The following is a 21,250-nucleotide window of genomic DNA, read 5'->3' on the forward strand; positions in this document are numbered from 1 at the left end:
TTAAATCTTATGGGACATAAGGTTTTAAAACATTTTCTTATTATGCAGTTATATTTTTTCCGTTTTGTTGAAAATGTATTAAAGTTATAATTTGGTTATTAATATTTGATGTGCCTCAATATAACATATGAATATAAACATAACTAAAACATTTAATTTTAAAGTTTAAAAAATATATCAAGATAAATATAATTATTTAAAAAATATTACACTACAAATAATTCAAAAATATTTGATTTATTTCTAATATTTATAACAATATATATTTTTTAATATGCTTTAAATTAACGAATCAATCGTATACTGATTTAAATATTTTAAAATTTTTTTTCTATTTCTCGTTGTTATCAGAATGGCTTTGGAGTGCACTTCACTGGCTTAACTTATTAATTTACAGTATTGTAATGAAGCATTTCAATAAGATTTATTAAGAATAAATCAGTTCGCTATCTTCTTACCGTGAAATTTACTTTTTATGCCATGTCATTGACTGCGACGGATTTCTTTTCCTTTTTTTAGACGATTGATTGATTTCATTCTATTTTTTTTTTTTTTTTAGTAAAATATACGATAATATTTAAATACATTTATTTGAGATGTACATCTTATTCAACCAAATGTGGTCTTTATCATGTATGATTAGCATTAATTTTAACATTAATGTTGACGAAATAATAGTTAAAACTTTAGTTTAGATTATCATAATAAAATATTGTTTTTGTTATACATAAAAAATTTAGGTACAAGTAATAAATACATATTAACTAATGTTATTGGCAGTATTTTTATTATTCCATGAAAAAAATTTAATTAATAATTATAATTGCATTTACTCAAATGTTTAATATTTAGACAAATATTCAGAACTATGTTTGTAAAAAAAAAAAAATAAATAAATAAATAAATACATTCCATTCCAGTAACGGATGATTTTATGTAGTTTTCGATGTCAAGCGTACCGATTAATAGAGAAAATATATCTACTGTTTTGAACAACTGTACGGGCAGCAGTAACTTGCAAGAGGACACAATTGGTCGGCCAGCTTTCTCCGTTAACTTATAATACATATAGTAATAAAAACTGTTAAAAAAAAAAAATTGAATATTAAGTAGTCGGAAGATTAAAATAACATATATATATATACACGTACACACACACGCACGTATATATTATATTGTATACTTGTGTGTTTGTGAGTATCACCGTTATTGGACACACCAAGCTCACCCTTGAACATGTAAGTTTTTTTGTTTTTCTTATACACCGTCATTTAAAACACACACATATATATATATATATATATATATATATATATATATATCTTCGTATAAATATTATGTATATGTATTTTACATACTTCACTCGATACGAAGAACTCACACCTTGCTTGTCACGCATCGAAGCAAATTATGACTAATTTTCTGGGGAACGATGAGTCCCGTTGTACTCTGTTGACTGCGTTCTGCTGTTTTCCCAATCGATTCTCGTTTCGCCCCCGGACGGGAAGTGACCGCGTAGGCTTTCACGTGCGCGGCGTGGGCCGGGTGGTGGAATGACACGATGGCGTAATAAACCGTTGCGGAAAATAAAAATAAAACAAATCGTTCCGTGCGAAACGGGATTGCTCGACCGTTCCAAACTCGCCTAGTGCAGCACGTGTCGCGCACGTTTCAAATGGTTACTGTACGCTATCCGATCCCCGCACGCAAGGCTATCATCGTTCGTCGTTTTCCGTCGCGAACCGAAATACACAGGGCCGTTCTTAAGGATTCTCAGAGCCTTCTTTGGCGAATTGGTTCGGGTCATCCCCCCTTAATTATCACAACGGTATACGAGTACGGCAAGGAACACGCGAACAGAGTTCGAAAACTGTCTGTGAAAATAGTTTTTTACTCTTCAACCGATCAAAGTCGTTTAAATGCATCGGTACAATGAATTACGTTTTTAATAACTTCTCAACAACGTTGTACGAGTAAACACATTTAATGCAAATTAAATTTATTCCTGGATAATTTGGGAAATTAAACACTTGGATGCCGTCGCGTCGACACTTGCGATAGCGAAGTTTCATGTAAATTTGAATGGAATTATGTCGCACTCTGGTAGTAACTATAATAAATTACATTTATAACTGTTTAGAAAAAAATTAATTTTATTTCAGTAATTTTGTTAATATTTCATAAAAAAAAAAAATAATACTACATGAGGATTCCTTTAAATTTTCTTAGACTAGGGCCTAGGGCGAAATGCCCCCATTGCCTCCTGCTTCCTTGCGACAACCCTGGGAATGCGTCAAGTCGATATTTTCCACACGGCGCACGAGCACGGCAAATGTTACTTGATCGATCATTTTTACGATTTTTCCAACTCGTTTTCATGAGCGTGTTTTGCACAATATAGTGTATTTTTTGTAGACGCACAGTATACTCGAACGGCGATTCGTTGTTTGGTTGCACTGGGACTCTGGAAAAAAAAAAACAACCGCTCGAAATGAGCGACCGAATGTTTTTTAAAAAAAAAAACACAAACAATACGTCATACTTTTTACGATATATTTGAAACGTTTAACTCGTAAAATATGATTTAATTTCGTAATGTGACATTTGCAAAGGAAAACGGCAATTCGCTTTTTAAATAATTGACCATAGTCATGGTTTGCTAAACTCCGTTATGCAACCATTCTTTGTATACTATTTTCAGCTTTTCGTCGTGTGCTTGACATGTAACGTACATTTTTTTCATACATATTACATATAATATAAAAACTACTTTTTTTTATTTATTTATTATTTTTTTTTTAATCATCTTGCAGCTTGTTATTCAATTACTTATTATTATTATTATTACTACGTCATATTATTATACTATTATACATGGATATTCATCCTTGTGATTGTTTTACACATTGTTTTACGCAAATTAAGTTAGGAACACATTTATTCACCTAATTTTAACATTAGGCCCTACACTGTTATATGTCTTAAGAACAATAATGTTTGTAATATACATATATTCCCATATTGTGTTGTTAGTTGTACGCAATCGTGCCAATACATCAATTACTATATTATCTTTCGAAATCATCGAAAGATTGTTTTTTTTTTTTTTGTTTATTTTTTTTTAATTTAAATATATTATACCATTAGTCACATAATTCATGTAACACCCATAGAATACGCATTTAATCCCACCCCATATAACAGCCTTTGAATTCATATTTTTGTACAAACACTTATATATGACGTGTATTTCTACTGACTATAGTTTTATACACCTATAGGTATATTAGTTAAGTTAGTTGTTTATTCACACCAAGTTTTGTACATTACTATATATATATATGCATATAACTACATTTACGATCATAAATACATAATATGTGTAGTCATATTTTTCAAATTGTTTGTATTTTTTATTTTATATATATTGCTTTAAGCATGAATGCTTCTCCATTTATTTCGTTACATAAAAAAAAAAATCATTATTCATTTGTAGAAATCGTTTTCATATTAGTTTGAAAATACACTGTAGCTTAATCTAGAAAAAAATCAATCTTATTGTTTTATTTATTTTATTTTGCATGAAATAATTCATTATTTTTCAAACAAATCAAACTTTTTTATCATCATAATGATATGAATTTATTTAAAATCGATTAGGAATATAAGCTCTCTTTTCTTTTCTATTACCACTATACTATTTTCTGCATGCATAATCTATAGTCATTATCATACAATTATTAAAATTGTACTTATAATATATGTTTATGTTATAAGATTATGGATTTTTTTAGACAACAGCCGTTGCTCAGGCGATCCCGGAAGATTCGATCCGAGAAAGAAATATTATTGGTGGTATTCAAATGCAAGTCTGGTACAGAGATGGAAAAAATGAATTGGCCATATCTGTTCTGGCAGCTAACGGTTTACAGATGAGAAACGACGCGGACTATGGTTCCTTGCCTGAAGCATATCTACAAATAAAGCTTCTACCGTTCACGTGAGTATAATAAAATTACTAAAATATCACAACTGCTAAAGCTCAATACCTTTCGAATAATATATTCACGGTATTCTCGAATCTACTGGAAATTATTTTGTATTTTAAGCTCGATAGCGTTTATTAAAGTATTTATCGTTTATATTTGATAAAATAAATGTACTTCACAATTAAACTATATAGATTTTTAATAGTTAAACCTATTAATTGTGTCGACTTTAACATCATACATGTCAGACACTTACGTTCAATCATAATTAATTAACTTATATGTTCATTATTTTACACGCATGTAATTGGGGAGGAAAAAAATCGAAAATAATTAACATATGAAAATCAAAAATGTATATTAATTATAAGTACCGGTCTGGAGAAGCAAATTAAATCAAAATCCAATAAAAAACTAATTTAAAAATGACTTTTTTTAAAAGTTCTATTTATTTAATAGTGGAACACGTTAAAATGTTTACACTTCTGAACATGTTATATTATTATATGTTAAAGTTTGAAAACGTGCATAAATGATTTCGATAAAAAATAATATTTTTTTGTGAATGTGTTTTATTTATTTTTTAATGAACACAGTATTGCATATTGTATACGCACATCATATGAGCACACGAAATTATCATTTAAATTTAATTATCTTTATTATGCTCTTGATTTTTTCCTTGTTTTATACTTTAATAGTAACTACTCTAAATTATATTCCTATAAACACATACGTTTAATGGTTTCCAGATGTCTATAACTATTAAGTAAGTTAATTACATGTTATGCCTTAAAGTTTCAATTCTATTGAAACGTTTTCTGTGATATTTGAATAGTATTTCAGTATAGTATGTTTAATTAATACGAGTTTAAACTTCCATTATAATGAATAACGAACCTTTGAGTTATAAATGACTGAAATTATTACTATAACGTATAAATGTACAAGAACCATAAGCAGGGACTATGCCATATAGAATATTAACTCCCAACTACAGACATTATTTTAACCAAGCTGCAGTTGATTCAAAAACTGATTAATGAAGTATTATTTCAATAAAATGAGATGGAGTGATTGAATTGTACTACTTAATGTTTTGAAAATAATTTACATGAGCAATTTTAAAATGAAGTAAGTTTACAAGTCACTTTGAAAATATCATATATGCATCATAATTTAAAATACCAATAAATATATAATACTTTAAAATTTAATTAAATGTATAGTATATTTGTATCATGGAAATTATTGATAAAAGTGATTAAAATATTTATAAAATATATATTAACAAATTCTTTTCGATAGATTTATGTCAACTTATTTTTATTTCATCATAAGACATTATTTTATACATTATTATAGGTACATAAGAAGATGAAAATAAATACTTATAAATAATGTAAATAATAGCTCCGGTGTTGAAGATTTTAAAGGATGCATATTTCTCTAGAACTAATACTACAGAAATTGAAAAATAATTAACGCTTTTGGCGTTCAAATTTTTTTATAAATTTACTATAACACAATATTTTCATTAAATCTACATTCAATATAGAAATTTTGTTCTGCTTACGAACTAGTTAATTTTACGCACGGATTTAATTGACGGACCATTGTTCATCCCTATCGACGCAAAATCAATGTATGTATTATTTTTTTTACCCACAGAAATCCAGAGACTTTTATACTATTCAAATATTATTAAATTAATTTAATTTAATTTCAACCTGGTGTCTACTATATATTATTTTATGCATCTTAAAAAATATCATAGCGTGGTTAGTTAATTAATAAAAAAGTTTATTTTATTTTATAAGAATATCTGTTCTTAATATAAATAAAATAAAAATGCACAACCCTCACATATTATGGTTTCAAATGTTATTAAAAAATATTACCGGCTTTTTATTTTACGGTAAATTTGTTTTATTGCCTTTAAATTATTCGTACATCGTTAAATATACGAAACACATTACAATTAAATTATTATATGTTAATAAACTCATAAGTATAACTATAACTCATCAGTTTTGAAAACTAAATAACAATAACTAAATGTAATTGAAAATATCGAGTATTATACGCTATGTAAGAGTAATTTGATATTAAACATTTTTGTTTCCATCACCATCAAGATTTAGAATTATTAGTTATATTTTTGATGTTTCCAAAAAAATTACATGATTTAAAAAAACAATTATAACTTTAATAAATTATCGTTACTTGTGTAATATTTAGCATAACAATATAAAAATTAGCTTATTTTTGATATACTATCTATTTTAAATTCTTATTCAAAATATAATTATCATACTAAAACACAGTTATAATATAATTTGCATATTATCTTATACCATAAGTTTTGTTCTCCATAATGTTATTGAATTATTTAAATGTGTTAATAATATTTTATTGTATGGTCATTTCTTCATAAAAAATATCAAAAATATGACATAAGTGTTCACCGAAATGTGAACTTTTAGTTATAAACAATGATATCGTATTCCATTCGAACAATAATTCAATGCATGTGTCGATTTTCTAGAACGTATTGTGTTTACAAACTTAATGTGTTCCAAAAATATCACTACAGACATGTTCAGTTGAAAAACTGTTACACAATAAAGATTTAATGATAAAAAAAAATAAAATAAAACACCGTTGTAATTAAGTTTATTAAATTAATGTCACTATTCTAACCGAAAGAATAATAATTGTATAAATCCCATTCACTTGGTTGAATTGATATTGTACAAGCGTATATTAATTTTTTCTGCTTTTCACAAAATCCTCTGGAATGAGTCGCTACCGAGTAGGATACAATGTTTATGTCTAAAGTCGTAGTCGCCGGTTGCCAGTTTTTTCTTTTTCTAGACGAGTCGATAGCTCAGAAAGAAGAAGCTGCTAATCCTCTCTCCACCTAACTTTGGCCACACAAATAAACCAATCCGAAAAAACTACCGTATTAAAATAATATCTAACTTTCATTGTCTTAAGTTGCCATAGCTTAATAAAAAAACTAAAAAAAAAAACTAATTGGTTGGTTAAAAAAATATAAATGATTTTAAAATATTTTTTCTGATCAAACAAAGATCAAATTAGATCTAATCCACTGTAATGTTATATTTATAATACTAAAAAAAAAAAAAATTGTCAGTAAATTAAAACCAGTGACTAAAGAACAAATACGTTTCTTTTAAAACTCAAAATTTAAAATCATGTCATATGCTGTCATTATCGTTATATTGTATCAAAAAGCTATTCACTTTGGTTGGAATATAAAATATTGGTATGATAACTACTCACTTCGTTCATTAATATGCACCAACACATTTTAAACACGGCGCAATACGCATGCAATATAGTAGCATTCGTGTCAATATTCCAATATTTAAAATGACTTATTTAAAGTACTTCTTGTGTTCGATTTCTTTCTGTTATAATGAAATCCTACGTAAAATATTTTACTATACATGAAAGTGTTTGTAAATAAGAATAACAAGGCAAAAATATTTAACAAAATTAAAAACCTGTCTTCTGAATAATGTATTTAGAATCGAACTAACATTTAACACTATTTTTAAAAATTATATACTGATTGAACAAAAGTTGTAATCGAATGAAACATTAAAATGTATTGTTATAAAGTTATAAACTAATTCTGTTATACAAAAATGAAGGTCTTCGAAATAACTTGCACTAAAAGGATAATGAATTTGCTGAGATACGAATTCTTAAGTGGGTTTATAAAAATAAATTAATAAAACAAATTAACTAAAATCAAATAAAAAAACTTAAGATGTAGATTACAAATAGTTTAGAATATCTGATATAATTATTGTACTCGGGTTGAAAATATTTCCTAGTTCCTAATACAATTATGATGGTTCTTCGATATTTCAGAGCAATCATTATAAAGCATGATAAATTAGTACATAATAATGTAAATAATAATTCTAAGTATAAGATGATTATTTTAAAATATTTTAATATTAAGTTTATGTCTGACAAATTAAAATTGTATATTTGAGATAAAAAATATAAAATAAAGAAAATTAAATTATTTATAATAACTTTTAAACTTGAAAGGCTAAATATCTACGGAATACTATGTATTAATAAGTTATTCCGTATTTCAAATACAATCTGGTTCGAGTTTTGGTACAGGATTGGAGCAATATTATTTATTATTCTTTATATTTATACTTAACTGCCTCTTTGAGTTCATTCCAACTTATAACGCAGGGTAACAGCAATATGTTATTAACTACTATAATTTATAGTTTTGTGTCAATTGTTTTTAATTATTCATGCAAAATAAAACATATTTTTAATTTTAAATTAATTCATTATATATATAGAAAGCTTTGTAATAAAATCCTGTTTTCATTTAAAATGAAAAAATCTGGGATATATCCTAAAATGTAATGAACAAAATTACAAAGTGTTTCTACAGTACTTATTTTACTTTAATTTTCAATATTTTTAATTACTATACATTTTATTTTTATGTATTTTAATTTCTGGTTAAAATAATTTGATAATTTTTGAAATTTTTTTTTTTTTAAATTTGATAAAACACTTTAAAATATTATGTTACCTAATATAGGTGCAATTATTATGTATATATAAATAAATTCTAACACCGGAGGATTATTATATCTGTTAAGTATACCTGGTTTTGAATTAAAAATTCATAAGTACATACAAAGTCAATAAAATCTTAATTTATGAATGATGAATTTTTAATTCGATATTGGTCGTACTCTACAAATGTAATAATACTCCAGGATAAGCATTTATTTATTTCTATATACAAACTATTTATTTTTATTTTATTATATATTAATTCACGAGTGTTAACTATTCACCAATTTTTATTTTAAATTTAAATTTTTATTATTTTATTATTTAAAAATATTGTTAATAAAGCCGATAATATAGTCAATGAAATGAGAAAATATGTACATATTTTTACCACGAAAATATATTTATTTGTCACAGCATTGTTGTATGTAGGGCAAAAATAACTTTTCGTTAGTTAAACTTTATTCAATTAAAACTATTTTTCCATTTGTGTTAATGATATAGTGTAGAGACAAATATCGTAAAGACCGAGATCGCAGAACCTTCACTGAACCCAATATGGAACACAACACTTGAAATGCCGAACGTTCGTTCAGAGACGTTAATTGAAAAACAAATGGAAGTTATACTGTACGATTATAGACCTGACAAAGAAGACGTGATATTGGGTAAGTAAATCATTATATATTTATACATTTTTATATATAAATGATTTAAGTTTGACTGACGCCGTAATGTTTCCAGGTGAATTCGTTGTAAACTTACAAAACACTCTTCTAGACAACGCAATGATATGGTATGAACTAGAATCGCCGAATCATAGTAAGGCCTCTAAATCACCCAGAAGCTCGATTTCGGACACGGGGAAAGGATTACGAAGCCAAATTCGTTCTGTATCAGGTATATTACGAGTTTTCTCCCGGTAAAAAACAAAAAAATTAACCATACGAGTATTTCAGAGGAACGTGAGCTCGATGGATTTTTGCATCCGGATCATGCGTACATGGCAAACTCTCGGCGAGGTTCTAGCCAGTCGGAACAATTAGACGTTGAACCGTATCAGTTAAACAAAGATTTTTCTAGATCATTGCCCGGTTCTCGTCGCAGCTCGTTCCAGTCTACCCAAAATACGGAAAAAGGTATATTTTTGTTTATTATATAATGTTTTTTTTTTTTTTTTCCCCGGGTTCCATGCATTAATTTCGCTAATTTTACAGATACCGAGCTAACATCAACTCCGTACACAAATCGAAGTCGTCGTAGAAGTTCGTGTACGCCTCGTCAAGATCCAGATGAGATTCTAAAAAATTTAAAAGCAGTTAAAGGAGAGTTACTCGGTCGCAGTATGAGCATCAGTGGAGATAAAAGAGGAATGCGAAGTAATTTCTCATGTTTTTATAATATTGTATATTTTAACAGTGGCTTGTTACGTAAAGTAAAATACATTTTATTCTCTTGAAAAGGAGGTAGCTTGTCAATCAGACCTCGAAATGATGCCGTTATGGAAAAACCCGAATCAACGTCATATTACGAAGACGAACCTGTTGGGTGCGTAATATGAATTATATAATCGATTGTATTAATCGTGTTACTTCAGTGTGCTTTATACAATTTGGTTTGATTAAATTTGTATTTGTATTTCAGTGACCCCATTCGTTTGGGCCCAGGCCAGATTATGCCACGAGGTTACGGTTTAATCTCAGGTAATGGTTTTTGAATATTGTGTGATTTGATAAATCAACTATGGCTAATTACATTTGACATCCAAAACAGGTTGCCATATTGAATTAAAACTAGGATTACTAATGACGAAAGGTCAACTGGAAGTAGACGTTGTCTGCGCGCGTGGTATCAGAGCTGAAGATTCACCACCAGGTATGCATAATTTTTCATTATACGGAACCGTCGTTTCGATAAATTAATTTATCAAACTTATGTAAAATAAAACATTTCACGACAACATTATATTCCGGAGAAAATCATCTTAGCCAAACCATCCCTAAAGATCCCTTGGCACGAATACTCTATGACAAAATACCTCACTTGATTATTATTTGTAAGTTCATGAATAGTTTTTTAAATTCACTCAATAAGCATGTTATACAATCAAACAAGTTAATTCAAAAATAGACATTCCCATGACATAATATTTTCTCTCCGAGAAAAACAATGATCAACTATTGTCATTATACACCTGTATATCACTGTTAGCGTTATTTCTGTATTTGAAGAATTAATTAATTCAAAACACTATATTAAGAATGGTGCAAATTCACAACTAATTACAGATTATTTTGAGAACACGTGGTTAGAGAGGTGCATGAGTAGCGTATTTGACGGGAGCACATAATATTACATAATACAATGTAATATCCCTTCAAATTGTAATAGTATGACCTGTATACAGGTATGAATATTATATTCATATTTCACTCTTCAAAAATGTAACAGAACAAAAAAAAGACTACATTAAAAAAAATGTGTGACTTATTTCTACTAGAAATACACATAATATAATTGTCAATACCAATACATTTTCAACGTCATGCAAAAAGTGTCCAAGTGAAACGTTTACTTTTTTGATAAACTACAATTCAGTATTCACAAAGAGGGTAAAAAGGGTATAAAGTAATTCATAAAAAAGGTCTAGAAAATCATACAATTTTTAACAATTTTTGCGTTATAAGATCCATAAAAAATTAAATAATTTTAAAACTGAATTGTCCAATTTTATATTTTATAATAATATAGGAAGTAGTTTAAAAATCTGAAAAAAATATAAGATAAAATTACCAAATGACATTTTACTAATTTTGTCAACAAATATTTTAAAATGTAAAACTATTATTTTTTATGATAAAACAAAACAATTTTTTTTTTTTTTAATTTGTGTTATTAAAAATAATCAGTTAAAATAATACAATGGAAACTTTTTTGTAAAAAAAGTAAATGCAATATAGAACTTGAAAAATAATGTAATAAACATAATATTATTTTTATAGCACTTTTGAGACGGATAATTTTGACTGTAAAAATGAAATCAAATAAAGTATTTTAATAATAATAAACAAGAGCTCAATAATATTATTACCACAGTAAATCGAAAAAAATAATAAATTTATTGTTTTTATAAAACTTAATATAAAAATAACAAAATGCAATATTTAGAAGAGCAAAATCGTATAATATAAGATTATATATACTAAAATATATTAATTAAAAGTTGTACATTTCTCATCTAATTTTTTGGCAGCAAATAACTCATACTTTCTTCTAATATATTTTCATAATTTATTATTACGTTTTCTTGAACAGATTTTTCGAAAGTTTTAAATTTCTGAACTATAAGTATTGATATTTTTAGGTTCAAATATTTATTTAATAATTTAAATTATAATTTTCTAAAAATAGAAGGAAGTAGGTAATTGAGCAAGTAAATTAATTTCCCTTTTCGATTAATTCTTGAACGTAAAACTCGTGAATTTTTTAAATTGATAACATTGGATCTAAATATTTTTGTTTTATATTAAACCGACAGTGGTGTGATTCAACTGTTGGAAACTTTTGTATGGGATTTTTTTATTGAATTTAATACCTTAGTACTTATATTATTAACTAATTCATTTTTTCCTCTATTATCAGTATAATTATGCATTATAGTAGTTTCGTTATACTCCTTAAAGCTTTATCAAAAGCTTAATTATGCCTTATTAACAGGGTCTTTAAAAAAAAAAAAAATGTTTGCAAGCACAAAGAAGAAAGTCATCTTTTAAATAATTTTATATTTTAGAGCATTGTTTATTATTTCTAAAATAAATGACATAGGCCTATTTGTTTAAGAAAATATTGAAAAAAACGTGTTAAGATAATATATATTTGCTGCGCATAATCAAGGGACCGACATTTCTTACATAATTTAATTCTATTATCCTCATCAAAACTTAACATATATTTTAACTTGCATATTGAACAGTCGATAGTTAATGGTCTTTTAAATTTAATTTTTTAGCACTAACATTTCGCTTCCGTTATCCCTGCTAACTTCGCCTCCATCTTAATAATTTATCATATTCTTTTACTTCCTCTTTAATTTTTTGTTCAATTTAAATGTCAATTTTTACATTTTTAAATGAAATTTCCTATACTAGAATACTTTCAATTCGTTTTTCAATAATTATATCATGCAAATCGGTTTTATACGTACGAAAACTTTGTGATTTTATTTAAAAATAATAATATCAATAATTGATAATGAAAAATAACACTGTGTCAATTTGGGGATTTTTACGTCGACATTTTCTTGTGAAAAAACTGTCCAACTACACTTGGTCATAATTTAATGTAATATTATTTATACGTAAAAAATTATGAAATATACTTGGACAGTTCTTTCTCGAAAAAAAATAATTTAAATATTTAGTCAAAATACAAAAACTCCTTACTGTTTTGGAGTTTTCATTTTATTTTCACAATGATGGAGGACTATAAGGATTAAAATGGTCATGTTATTAGACTTGTCACTTTTTGCATTTAGTCATGATGGTGACGATGTATGTTATCTATATACTTTATATATTTTTGTAAATAAAGTTGACTGTTAAAGTAAAAGATAGGTTTATAAATTGTTCATTAATTTAAAACGTGAATAAACTTAAAATTTGAAGATGACCTGATGAATACAAATACAGATAAGTTATGTTTTATGAATCGAACCTCAAATTAATGAAAAAGAAATTTCTTTAATATTATTTGAGTAAAAACCATTTGACAACAAACTTCATCTAATCTCGTTAACTCATTGAATTAAAATAGTGATATGAAATAGCAATAACTAATATGATGCTGATTATAATTTTTTTTTTTATTATTTCTGTTTAGATACTTACGTAAAAATGTATCTCCGAGAGAACGATCGCTGGTTGCAAAAACGTAAAACTCGCGTGGTCCGGCACAACTGCAATCCAGAATACAATCAAACACTTAGGTACTCTGCGTGTGACGTATTGGGAAGATCACTTCTAGTAATGCTTTGGGAGCGACAAAAAGGTTTCGAGCATAATCAAGGCCTTGGTGGTGCGGAAGTTACACTTGACGCTCTGAAGCTCACTCAGATTACTGAAGGATGGTATCCTCTTTTTCCCATACAAAGTTTGGGTTCAGACTCGAACGATTCTCCGTGACGCCATGCCGTGAAATGTCACTTATAAATAAATATTATGAACGCCCAAGTTCTGACATATTGGGAAATGGGAAATTCCATCATTCTCTTAAGATTGTTTTAACTCTGTAATTCAATCTTATAACGTATATATATATATAAATATTATCATTTCTGTATCTAATACTCTTACTTCCAAAAATCAGTGAAATTTTTAACTTCCAATAATGCAATGTATATTAATAATTTATAATATAGGAATAAAAAACACAAATTTATATATTAAAATTTGTTCGTATCTGGATTTATATTAATGTTTAATATGTTAAATGTTATTCAGGTACATAAATTTTATTTCTAATTCCAAATTAAATTCTCAATCTTATAACAATTATTTTAAAATTGAACTACATTATTACAGCACGTAATAATAATTTGATTAATAATTTTAATTCTGTCATTCCGTTTTTTCATTATACTTAGCTTTTTACATACCTGTTTCTATATTTCTTCCAACTATTACCAATGAACATTCGACATAAAATAAAAATATATTGTAAACTTCATATTGATATACATATTATGTAAGATTAAATTAAAATAAATATTTTATTAAAAAAAAAAAAAATTAAAATAATAACATACAGCAACTAAATCAGAAGGTAAAATAGTATAAAATAAAGATAAATCACTTTACCTATAGGAAAATATGTGCTAGATTTTAAGTGATATAATTTTAACAAAATTAAAATAACCAATGTTAATCATTAGATACTTCATCGTAATATTATAATAAAATATATAGATCACAAGTTTATTGTAATCCTATGTTGTATTTACTGTGAAGATATTTAGTATTGAAATACATAAAACTACAACCTAAAATAAGTTTATGAGTTCTATATGTATTCGCAGTACTGTATTTAGTATATAACGTGTATAATTTAATGTAATTATGCATACAGATAATCAAATAGTACCGTAAAAAACGATAAAGTTATTCGCTATAACAAAATAATAATAATAATATATCAAAATAATAACACAATAACACGCATTAGAACAGAAATAAATTATAGTTATAAAATATCTGCTATGAGTGACATAAAAAAAATAAATTATGTTCAAACCATAATATAAATATGGAACCATTTATTAGAAACAGAATGGTTGAATAATACATTGTCATAATTAATTCTATGCAATTAAACTATAAAAAAATATTGAGATTTATAATTATAAAACGTAATTAGAATAATATAATAATTATAATTATGGATAGTATTAGTTGCGATGTATACTTAATAGTGAAAAAATGTATGTTCACGTCATAATTTTATTTAATATATAAATATATATATTATAGTGAAATATACATGAACAAGTGTATGTTTCAGAAATCTTAAAGTTTATATATTTATACATATTTTTAAATTGTGTACATATGATTCCAAAAACTGTTTTTTGTTTAGTTGTTATCATTATACTTCAGTTTATTTTGTTCAATATTTTATAATAATTGAATTATTTAAATGAATTATTATTATTATTATTATTATTATTATTAACATTCCCATTAATTATTTAACATTTTTTACGCCTGTTTGTTTAGCTAACATAATATTGCCTTTAAAATATTCATATTTCTATAATGAATTGTTTAAAAAAAATATGTATTTTCTGACTATGTGCTAACGTTTAGTTTTTGATCCAAGGGCGGGCTAACATGAAGAACGAAAAAAAAAATAAATTATTAACTAATACAGTGATACAATAACATCGAATAAATTTTGTATTTTATTGACTGTTTATTGAAATGATTTTATCGAGACAATCGCATAAATATACGTACTAAATGTCTAATTTAATAATATATAATTAATATATATATATATATATATATATAGGTACCCTATACATAGTTAAAACACTAAGTTATTATTATAAAGCTAGTATTGTAATTTGTTTATTAAAATCAAAACGTTAAAAGTATATAACTTTTCTAGCATAAATGATTTGTTTGTAATCATCACTATTTATATGCATTTAGTGTATTGAGAGTATATTTTTGTTAGATACAATATATGCATTCAGTGATGCTTTATTGAGAAACATTTATGAAATTTTATTTTCAAATTCTCAGAGAATGTATCTCGAGTCAGTATAATTGATAAATGCTTATGATAATTACAATGGATGATTTTATTTTGTAATTAACTTTAAAAATTCATCTTTTGGGTTTTTAATGCGTAAATAACGAACAATAATAATAATTGAAATATTAATAACCCTAAACTATAAAATATTACCATGTATAAGTTTATTTGAGTATGTGTTTGTCTCATTGTATAAATATTGTAAAAAAAAAAAAGAAAGAATCATCATGATTCATCTTGTACTCGCTAGTCATAGATCAAATTTTACCAAACTAATTTGTAATTCATTTTTAAAAGTTACCATTTATTGTATTATATTTATATCTGTTTTCTACATTTTTGCTGAATGATGACGAATATTTTTTTTTTTAAATTTTTTTTTTCAATGTTTATTGTTTTAATGTTAATGATATAATATATAGAGTATTTCAAATTACTATATGATTAAATTCATGACAATCTTCATTCAAAACTACAGAATCAAAATATAAATATCTATATTATAGTATATTATATATATTATTATTATAGAAATTTATAGATTTATGTATAATTAAAATATCAGATCCGTTATTTATGTATATATACATATATTTAGCGTAAATATTAGTTGTTAGTAATTAAATATTTATCAAATAATAAATATGTTTTGAACAATTTTATATTTCACTGTCATTCGACCTTTTTCTTTTATTTCCTGTATTATAGTATACTGCATTTTAATTATATATTTAAAATTGATTTGTGATATTTATAATAAGCAAAACATTATGGTAGCATATTCATATAATTAAGAATATTATTAGATATGAATATATGTATATGTGTGATTGTGTGTGTGGGTGTGTAATATTTATTGTACTTAAAATTATCCACCACAGCAGTTTTTAATTTGCAACCTATGTAAGGAAATAAAATACATTTCAATGAGGCTTTTCCAAAAATGTAATACTCAATATTTAACATATTATTTTCAATATTGATGATTATACAATTATAAATGTAATATCAAAAGAAGAAAGTATTTGGTTGACAAATTTACTCCAAATCAAGAAGACATATTTTTGATTAATAAAAAGAAATTTTTACGAAAACAAAATCTGAGAAGTATTAAAATTATAAGTATCTGTGAATGGCACAAAAATGTATAAATTATTTCGAATATATTATAGTCTTAAAAGAACCATGATAACGCTCAGTGAAAATTTATTAATTTTTCGTTTTTATTTTTAAGTTAATATGAAATAATAAAATAGTAATAATGAATTAAAACACGTTTATTTTTATGTATTTTTTATTACGATTTCCCGCGAAGGTCTAATCCACACACAAAAGAGAAACAATGCTTTACAATGGTAATTTTTCAAATTAAAATTTACCATTGATACTAACTATCACTTATTTGTAGTTCATAGGTTTATTAAGTTATATATAATGAAATGTTCTCAAAAAATATACTTTCAATAAACATTAAATATTTTTAATTCTGCTAAACAATACAGTTTTATGTTAAATTATGAGACATATTTCTCTTATAATATTCTTCTTATAGTATTATCAATATTTCTAAGGGTTTGATGATGACATTTACCCACTTTATAAGCTGTCTCTCAATTCTTCCTAGCACTGAATTGGATCTCACGACGATGCAATCTGTGATTTCAACCACATCATTTATAACCGACCTTTCCTTCTTCCTAGTAATCTAACCTTTGGTTGCATCACTCTAATCTTCTTTTAAGCGCTCGCTCCATTCCCATCATTCATTCCATTATCACTTTCCTCAATTCATATAGCTTCGTTATTTTAAACTATATTTATACTTGCTGTTTAATAAATCTGTTTAAATTATTATATGTAAGACTTAATCTATTCACATTGTTATAATATTCAAAGACAAAACAAAATATTAAATCTAAAATAGTGGAAAAAATTACTAATAAATTTATCATAACACTTAATACGGTTTGAATCATATGTTATTATCCCCATACTCGTCATTCATTTCCCGCTCCCGGCTGTTACACCCGCTGGGAGATCATGTGTCAGAATGTTTATTATTTGAAATGGATGATAATAAATAATGAATAAATAATATTATACAAATATATATTATATAAATAAATAATAATAAATAAATAATGTTAAGACACGTTCGTACAGTGGCACTTGTGTACAATAAATAATTATTATTATCACTACAATTTATAAAACGTGTTTTTTTTTATAAATTGTAGTGATAATAATAATTATTTAGAACAAAAACATATAAAGAACAAATATGATTATATTTGTTCTTTCCTCATTAATTTGTAATTTTTTTTAATTTTTTTTTTTTTTCGTAAAATTTTGTTTTTATTATATTTTTATTATTAAAAAATGGTTCGTACGTAAATTAACGAGACAAGGAATATTAAAATTATTATAAAACTGAGAAGTTTTTGAATTACATATTTCAGATGGCGATGAAGAAGACAGAGCGGTTTATGGCAGTGCTTCTCAAAGGGGGCGATATCGCCCCACGGTGGGCAGTGAAGGAGTACCAAGGGATGGAGAGTTCGTTTCGGGTGGTTGGGGGTGAGCGGTAAGCTCGTTTTGGGCGATTAGTGGATGGTGAACTTTTTTTCCGTTCAAAGCAACGTACCAAAATTTATCTGTAATTGTTTTTCGTTTATCGATTTCTTAAATAAATTCGTGATTATGAAATATAAACTACATATACCAGTCACAGTGCGTTATTATTTAATAATAAAATAGAAGAAATCGACTAGACATTGTCAAAGGAAGAGACTTACACCTTCATCTCTTAAACTCTGAACTAAATATAAAAAAATTGGCATTGAATTGCCAAGCATTTCACTCATTAATACATTTCAAAACATTTAAATTATCCTTTTTAAATTATATTTAAACATACATTTTACATTTTATTTTTATTATATTTACATTTATATATGTATATTATTTATTATTAAATTATAAACATATTATGTATACTATTTTAATTTTTATTTTGATGAAGTGAAGGATGGGGGCATTGAAAAACATTTTGTATCTTAGGGGGGTGGCAATTTGAAAAAGGGTTGAGAAGCACTGGTTTATGGGGAAAATGATTTTCTGAGTGAAACATTAGATGCTTTATTAGAAAAGTTCGACTGCAATTTTGATTGTTTTATAGACAGCGTTGGGAATAGATAATGCAAAATTTATCTAGATAAAGAAGAAAGATAATATGTCTAAATTAATTTAGATAAAGATAAAAAATATTTTAATTTTTATCTAAATAAAAAAAAAGATATTTTCAAAAAATGCTATTTATGGTTAATATTTCATATTGGTTCTAATAATATCTATGAAGACTCAATTATAATCAGGGGCATATTTAGAAATGTCTTATGAGGGGGGGGGGGGCACAAACAAAAAGTTCAAAGTATACATAGTTATAACTTTTCCATCTCAAAAAATTGTCGTTATTCCTAACCAAATAATCAAAATACAAGTGTTTAATAAATACATAACATTTTACTACACAAATTTATAATAAAGCATATTTTTAAACATAATTTTTGTAATTACAATAACTGAAGACGTCTTGCGTATGTATTAGCTTATGCATCAACTACTTCTTCAGGTTTTATAATTATTTCAGGTGTATATTAAGCAATGCTAATCCGTTTAATCGATGGTATCATATTATTATGATATATTGATATTCCAGTATTTCACCGTGTGCTCGTGCATGAAAAATAAGAGGGCCTACAATAATAAATTAAGTAAAAAATACGGTGAATAGGGGGGCACAGGCCCCTTGGGCCCACTCTTTAAATACGTACCTAATTATAATCATTTTTATCAATAGGTACCTAGGTGTTTAATGTTTATTGTAGTAATATAGTGTACCATTAAGCAGTATTTATATATAATGTACAATATTTAATGACAGTTAATCACTAAAATGTTACACAAAAAAAAAAAAAAAAATGAAAATTGCTCTGTACGTATCAGGATGAATACAGAATACATAAAAAATTGTTTTAAGTTAACAATATTATTATCCATATAATATTAATTTGATGATTTTCATTATTTTATAAGTAGTAACGACTTTACGAGTTCCAAGAGTGAAGTAATGACTATTTAGCATATGAGTTACACGTGTATACAAAATTCAAATACCTACTATATTTGGAATTTCCATGGAAAAATATGAAATTAAGTTTAAAAATACCAAAAATATTTTCCAAACACGAAAATACAAACAAAATGTCATACGAAGAAATAATAATTACTTCTTAATAATACATGAATTATGATTATAAATATAAAATCTATATGTATAATAGAAAGTCAGGTTATTTACAGAATTTATAATTCAAGAACAGCTGGACCGATTTTGATGATTTCTAATTTTTTGGATTCGTCTTCGTACTAGAATGAAAATGACTCTAACCTTGGCAAGAATACAAATAATTATTTGGATAAAATTATCTAAATAAGTAAACATTTTATCTTAGATAACTTGGCGTTATTTATCTAGGTAAAATAAAAGATGACAAAAAAATCTATCTAGATAATTTATCTAGATAAGTCCCAACACGGTTATATATAATGATGATACTATAATTATTAATACTGTTAATACTTATTTATTTTATACAATTACGATTTGTTTTTTTATTTTTTTTTTATTGTATATTTACGCTTTTAAAGTTTAACAACTATACATTATTACGATATTTTACATACTCGTACTTCAGTTTTAATGTTTATTTTTTATTTCATACACAAATAAAACAAGTTTTTTCATAACATCTAAAAGTGTTTTTCATTGACATTTTAAACTTTAGAATAACCTATGGATTATTTTGATGACCCATTCCATAACTTTTAAGATAATTATGTAAAAACGATGAAAATAAGGTAATTAATTTACTGTAAGAGTAAATATTTAAGAAAAAAAAAAAATGTTTATTTACTTTAAATAATTATGGGTCTAAAAGTGTTAATTCTTTGATCAAACTATTACTAACTAATATTATATTACGGTCAACTATTGCTAAATTAATATTTTACTAAATATATATATATATATACATAGAAATAGATAAAAATAATTTATACAGTGAAACCTCTATATAATAAATAATTGTTAAATACAATAACATATTGATAAATAATGAATATCGTGTTTCTAAAAATTAATAAATTAAATAGAAGTTAATTTTATAAAAATTACACTCTATAACTTCGCTTAGCTTATCATAATACGTAGTTCTATGAAATAACTCCCTACTATTATCTAATATAATCTGAATTTTTCTAACATATATTAACTACAGTTGACTATTACTAAATTA

The 21,250-nt window shown here is 25.5% G+C and overlaps 1 protein-coding gene across 1 annotated transcript in view; it reads left to right on the forward strand.

Moving 5' to 3' along the window:
- LOC112693122 (regulating synaptic membrane exocytosis protein 2) overlaps positions 1-14,019 on the forward strand; it is a 199,236-nt gene extending 185,217 nt beyond the window's left edge. Inside the window, exons 17-25 of the mRNA XM_025568049.1 lie at positions 3,795-4,000; positions 9,084-9,247; positions 9,324-9,479; positions 9,539-9,718; positions 9,797-9,958; positions 10,043-10,127; positions 10,224-10,282; positions 10,353-10,454; positions 13,458-14,019. Of these exons, the coding sequence (XP_025423834.1) occupies positions 3,795-4,000; positions 9,084-9,247; positions 9,324-9,479; positions 9,539-9,718; positions 9,797-9,958; positions 10,043-10,127; positions 10,224-10,282; positions 10,353-10,454; positions 13,458-13,759 (1,416 nt within the window). The 3' untranslated portion in view covers positions 13,760-14,019. The remainder of the gene's footprint in view (positions 1-3,794; positions 4,001-9,083; positions 9,248-9,323; positions 9,480-9,538; positions 9,719-9,796; positions 9,959-10,042; positions 10,128-10,223; positions 10,283-10,352; positions 10,455-13,457) is intronic.
- Positions 14,020-21,250: the final 7,231 nt, after the last annotated feature.

Source organism: Sipha flava, unplaced genomic scaffold, assembly GCF_003268045.1.
Source record: "Sipha flava isolate LNK unplaced genomic scaffold, YSA_version1 117_pilon_pilon, whole genome shotgun sequence".
Taxonomy (NCBI): domain Eukaryota; kingdom Metazoa; phylum Arthropoda; class Insecta; order Hemiptera; family Aphididae; genus Sipha; species Sipha flava.